We start from the raw sequence: 5,634 nt of genomic DNA, 5'->3' as shown, positions 1-5,634 counted from the left end.
TGAAAAAAAGTAATTGCTACAGTCATGATAGTGAATGCGAAGTTGTCATTTTAGTATTTTAGTCTTGAAAATACTGAAAAACATTGTTACCTAATGAAACTGTACATACTGTTTCCTATCTGATAATATCCATTTGTAGACTTCTCTTACTGTGAATACATTAACCTTCTTACAAAGAAATCACGTATTTTTTTTCCTAGTTATTAAAACATGTCTTAAAAGAGCTCACAGAAATGAAACGAGTTAGAGAGAACCTCTTGGAAGTTCATCTGAATGGCAAGTAATACAGCGTTACTCAAATGTTACGTTATATTCAGTTGCTATGTTTTGTATGTACTGAACAAAAATTTTGGTTTCAGCAATTGTAATCTAGCCGCAATTATGGACACATTTGTCTGTGAGCTCCAAAATGCCTTTCTTTGTCTCTCTCTCTATAAAGAGAACTTTTGTGCTTTTAATGACTTTTCAAAATGTTAAAAATCAGTTCAGTTGTGACCGAATTGTTTTAAGTAACTTCTTATTACATACGGAAAATTACTGTCTAGTCTTAATTTATACAGAGGCATAGCTCTGTAAGGCTGGAAATGGAGAGAAGCTTCTGGATAAGTTTCTAGTGGCTGTAGATGTGGCCTCTTGGAGTGAAGGAGGATTGCCAGTTCTTCCTGAAAAATCATTTTCTTTCAGGGCTTCTGCAGACTAATGATAAAGTGGCCCTGAAGGAGATCATCAGACAGTTGCACCTGGAAAATGTCGTTGGGGATAAAGTTTTTGTAAGTATCACCTTTATTATACTCTTCGCTTATCTCCCTCAAAAATCCTTGCCTGGAAAACTAGCTTTATAGGATGCGCCTTGTTGAGACTGAATGGGCTTTGAGAGTTTATTAGCAAAATTGTGATGGCTGGCTCAGTCTTCACAAAGCTTTCTCTTTTAAAATATTTAATAATTGATGACAGTAGTGAACTGTGGCAACATTTACCTGTGAAGACCCTGGTTTACAAACACTTCAGGCATGCCAACAGATATTTATGTTCTACACAAGTGCTGAACGTTACATTTTGCTAGTCGAGCAATATTAATGTGTCCTGATACTTTTCAAAAAACATCAACTTTGACTTAGAGAAGGAGGAAGAACAGAAAGGCTCTCTTAACATTTACTTCAAGCCTCTAAATGAAACAAACATTAGGCATTCTGAAGGGACTTTGTTCAGAGGGGTAGAGTATTTTGGAAACATCAGCTTTAACATTTCAAGACAAAGAGTAAGCAAGTTAACCAGCCAAAAAGCAGTATCTTTAGTATATTTGCAACCTTTTCTAATTCATAGGGAAATCTATCCAGGCTTCTTAGAGCCTTTCATTTTGCATAGAATTTCTATTAAAACATTTGCTTCTATTGACCTTTTCTCAAAGGTAAGAAACTCATTTACATTAGAACCAAAGTCAGTAATAAAGAGAATAACTGAAGAGTTTCAGATTAAATTTCACTCATTTGAGTGTGAAATAACTTGGGGTAGTGATCTAAACTGCCCTGGCTATTGCCTGTTATTCAGTGAGTGTTCTTGAGAGGCCATCTTCTGGTACGACAGAAGGTCCTTCTGAGCATCATCTCCTCCTTTGCTCCCAGGCAGGGCCTTTGAGATTGGCAGAGTTTACATAGTTGTGAGTCATGTGTAATACCGATCCAAGTGGCTAAAGCAGAACTGTGAGAGGGGAGACGGGTGAAATCTCAATAGATGAGGTTTATTTTCATCAGTTGCGTTTGGAAAGCTTCCAAAGAGGTAAAGTGTTACTACTTAAGAGAAACCACAGAACTAGGTTAGAGGCGGTGTGGAATACAAGATGAAGTGTTGATTGTGGTTATTAGGCTTTATTACCCTTTGGAAGTGCTTGCTGCTTAGGCTGTGCTTTGGTTTCTTACTTATCCCAAATGATTTTAGATACAGAGAATGGAAAACCCTGTCTGGTGGTGAGCTAAAATTTTCCCAAATACAGCTGCAGTAATAAAAGGAAATGGCAAGTAGTTAATTTCAGGATAGCGGTTTGGATGAGTTGCCTTTTCAACAGAGAACCAGAACAACCTTTCAAGGTCTACAGTTCCACTACCAAAATGCTGGAGGCAGAACTGGACTTAAATATGCTTAATTCCCCTATAATTTTCCCCGTTAAGTTATTGTGGAGTACTCCGTTAAACTCTTAGCCATCTAATCCCTTCGGCTGCACGCAGGCATGGAAACACAGTGATTTGCAGGAATGTCCTTACTTCTGTCCATGTAACCTTTTACTTTCTTGGCTTCTGCAACTCGCATTCAGAGAGTGAATTGGCTTTTCTGCTGCCTTTGACAGGGCTTGGGGTCTTCAGTTGTAGTTATTTCCCATCTCACAACTTGTGTGCTTCGGAGGGTGGAAATGTGCGTGTAACTGAAGCAGGACAGTCATAGCAATTCATTGTTTTCTGTCGTGAATGTTTGATGTTTTCATCTATCTAATAAGGTTGCAAATTAAAAAACTACATACTTATCATTCTCAGTGGAACACATTAGGTGGCAGTTTTTGCATGTGTGTGGATGGAAAATGAGTATGGAATAGCTATTTAAGGAAAGATAAAGCTACTTGTAAATTTAGCTTATTGTAGACGTTCTTCTGATCGCTAATTTTTGCCTGTATGAGGCAATTAGTTTGGGGTTTTCAGGCTGGAAAAAAAAGTGGATCAATGTAGAGTTAACTACTGGTTTTCGTGTCCTGAAGAGGTTATGATTATACAACATGAAGTAACATTGTAAATTTTTGACTATGCACTGGTTTTGAAAGCAGGGTTTTAGAAGGAAATGGGCTTCGTTACATGCCTGAACTTGATGTAGTTACACAATTCTGAGAACGACATTGAAAATTTATTGTGAAACTTTTTTCTTCTCCGTGTAGGGCAGTTTTGCTGAAAATCTTGCGTTCCTTCTTGAAGCTTTAAGGAAAGGTAAACTCTAGTAGCCCCTGTTCTGAAACAGTGTGTGTGTGTGTCACTTGACTGAAAAGTTAGCATATATGTATTTCTTCATCTACTTGTACAAGCGGTGTGAAGAAATCTAGCCCAAGAATGTCATGGTTACGAAATGATGTAAAAAAAAAATACGTCATACTAAACAAACATATACCTAACATAACTGAGGCTGTAAAGGCTTGCATGCGATGGTCAGCTATGCAGGACAGATTCTTTTATCCAGATTGAAGCTATTAAAAGTAGTGGTTTTTTAAAAAATTTGCCATAGAGGTCTGTCTTCCCCTGCAACCAGAAATGGTGCTTGGCAGAATACCACAAAACCTTACCAATTTTTCAGTGTCTTTTTACTGTTGTAGCAGTAGATACGTGAAAGGAGTGCTTAGTGAAAAGCTAAAAGAAAATATGTCAATTGTTAAAACCAGAAAATGTGAAAGCTGTCGAGATGGAAGTCTGGTGATGGTGTTACCATATAGTAACTTTTAAAATTGCTATCTCAGGAGATCGAACTAGCAGTTGTCCAGTCTTGTTTATACTGGATGAATTTGACTTGTTTGTTCATCACAAGAATCAGACGCTGCTCTATAACCTCTTCGATATATCCCAGTCAGCACAGACTCCAGTAACAGTTATTGGACTTACATGTAGACAGGTAAGAAATTGCACTTTCTTGTTCAAAGTTTTTAGTTGTTTTAAAGAGACTTTTGTCTTATTTGGAATGTTTTCCCCTCTCCTGGAACCTGTATTTGCTGAGAGACGTTGGAATGTTTTCTCCTCTCCTGGAACCTTACTTAATTTGCTGAGAGACTTTTCTCAATTGTCCATTTTTCTGACTTTCAAATTGGGAAGCGGGGCGGGGGTGGGGGATAAAAAAAAATGAATTTGTGCTGAGAGCAAACGATGATGACCAAAAAACTGCAAAGCCTTCAGTTTTACTGCTAAAGGAGCAGGTTTACATTTCTAAGGAGACACAAGACGGTTGTCCTATTTTACCGCAGAAGAGCCATATTTATCCATGTGGCCGTTTAATATTATACTGTCGTTCACTCTTTGGAGAGGCTCCTGGGCATTTCAGTTTCTTGGTCAGCAGTTGGCAAGAACAGACTTGTATTAAGCTACAGTGTTTAAATCATTGTTCTGAGGACAAGGAATATTTTTTTTTTTAAGCAAACACTTCAGTAGAGCACTTTTGCTATAATATTAGCATGTTCAAAATAGATTTAGGATCCATGTTAAACTCGCTGTGATTTTTTTACAATGACATTGTAGGGCACTGTGGACAGATTATGTGTATACTGTGAAATAATGACTTTCTAACACTATGGAAGCTGATACTTTATAAAAATTATACTGTTTTTCTCAATAAACGGGATTGGTGGTGAAGATAGCCGGGTTACGACAAGAAGAAGAATAATCAAAATAATTCATCGAAGCCCGAATCTGGGGTTGATTGGGCTTAGGTGATATTTAGCTAGGCAAATTTCTGGAAGTTAATAGAATAGTTAGTAGCTGATTTAGTAAATTACAGTCTTTTCTTTTGCTTCCTTACTGTCGTGAATCTGGTGTCCTCATCACCCATTATTTAGAAGCCTGTATTGCTCTGCTTTTGAATGTAATGAAGGTAGAGTCTTCAGCGGCTGTATCATGGTTGTGGTGATAGCTGTTGCTTCTTAGTTTTTTTTTTTTTAAATCACTGGTCCCTCTTGCCCTGTTGACTTCTAAATCGAAAGGGGTCTTTATATTTTGCACTATTGGCTCTCTATTTACTCTTATCGCGCTCTTTTTGGTGAGTAATTTCAGTATTCTTAAAGCCTGTTTTAGTGCAAGTCAAAACACCAAAACCAACACACAACAAACCCTTAAAAACCAAAAAGGCCCACCCAAACTTCCTAGAAACCAGGGGTGTAATCATTCTGGCCCGGTATGAGGTAGGGGAATAGTACTGTGTTTCTCTAAACGGGTGCATCCCACGGCTTCTTTCTGATGCCAGCCTATTGCTACGTGTTCTGAGAAAAGTACGCTTTTCTCTGTTCTCTTCAACCAACAACTTGATGGCAGACTTGCTTAGCTCTGTGTGACAACCTCGGAAGATAAATATTGGCTCTCAAGTTTTTTTTTTTTAAGCTGGGTTCTTTCAGTCTGACAAAAGGCATGTGAAATGACAGCTGCCAACCTACATATCTACTAAATAGACAACTTGTCTAGAGCTGTGATAGGCTGAAACATCTTGAATGCAGACTTAAGTAACTGAAATATTTACATAATCTATGGAGAAATTTTGCTGGGTATCCTAGCAACTAATTATCCCGTATGATGTCGTGCATCACATGATTTGGGTAAATGGCTAGTTGTTAAGCATTTCAAGGCACATCAATTATAATAATTAGCAAAGGTCTTGTTAGAACATTTTAAGCCTGAGAATTTAATAATTCTTTTTTTTAAACACGATTTACTTTGGTGTTTTCTCTTGTACTTTTTACTGTAGCAAAGAATGTGCTAAATGCATTTGCTTTTTTTAATTATTCTTCTTGCTTTTTTTTAACAAGGATATCCTGGAGCTCTTGGAGAAGAGAGTAAAATCAAGATTCTCTCACCGACAGATATATTTGATGAATTCCTTTGACTTTAAACATTACATTAGGATATT

The 5,634-nt window shown here is 37.4% G+C and overlaps 1 protein-coding gene across 3 annotated transcripts in view; it reads left to right on the top strand.

Annotated features, from left to right (window-relative positions):
• Nucleotides 1–5,634, top strand: part of ORC4 (origin recognition complex, subunit 4) — a 22,505-nt gene that overhangs the window by 8,771 nt on the left and 8,100 nt on the right. For all 3 annotated transcript variants that reach the window (XM_009318951.1, XM_009318950.1, XM_009318952.1), the window contains 5 exons: nt 201–276; nt 685–770; nt 2,918–2,966; nt 3,488–3,639; nt 5,534–5,634. The exon at nt 5,534–5,634 is cut by the window's right edge and continues 67 nt beyond it. In XM_009318951.1, coding sequence (XP_009317226.1) covers nt 201–276; nt 685–770; nt 2,918–2,966; nt 3,488–3,639; nt 5,534–5,634 — 464 coding nt within the window. The remainder of the gene's footprint in view (nt 1–200; nt 277–684; nt 771–2,917; nt 2,967–3,487; nt 3,640–5,533) is intronic.

The sequence above is a fragment of the Pygoscelis adeliae genome, unplaced genomic scaffold (genome assembly GCF_000699105.1).
Source record: "Pygoscelis adeliae isolate BGI_AS28 unplaced genomic scaffold, ASM69910v1 Scaffold222, whole genome shotgun sequence".
Lineage (NCBI taxonomy): Eukaryota > Metazoa > Chordata > Aves > Sphenisciformes > Spheniscidae > Pygoscelis > Pygoscelis adeliae.
The sequence above is the reverse complement of the archived record's forward strand: the minus strand, read 5'-3'. Positions and strand labels throughout refer to the sequence as shown.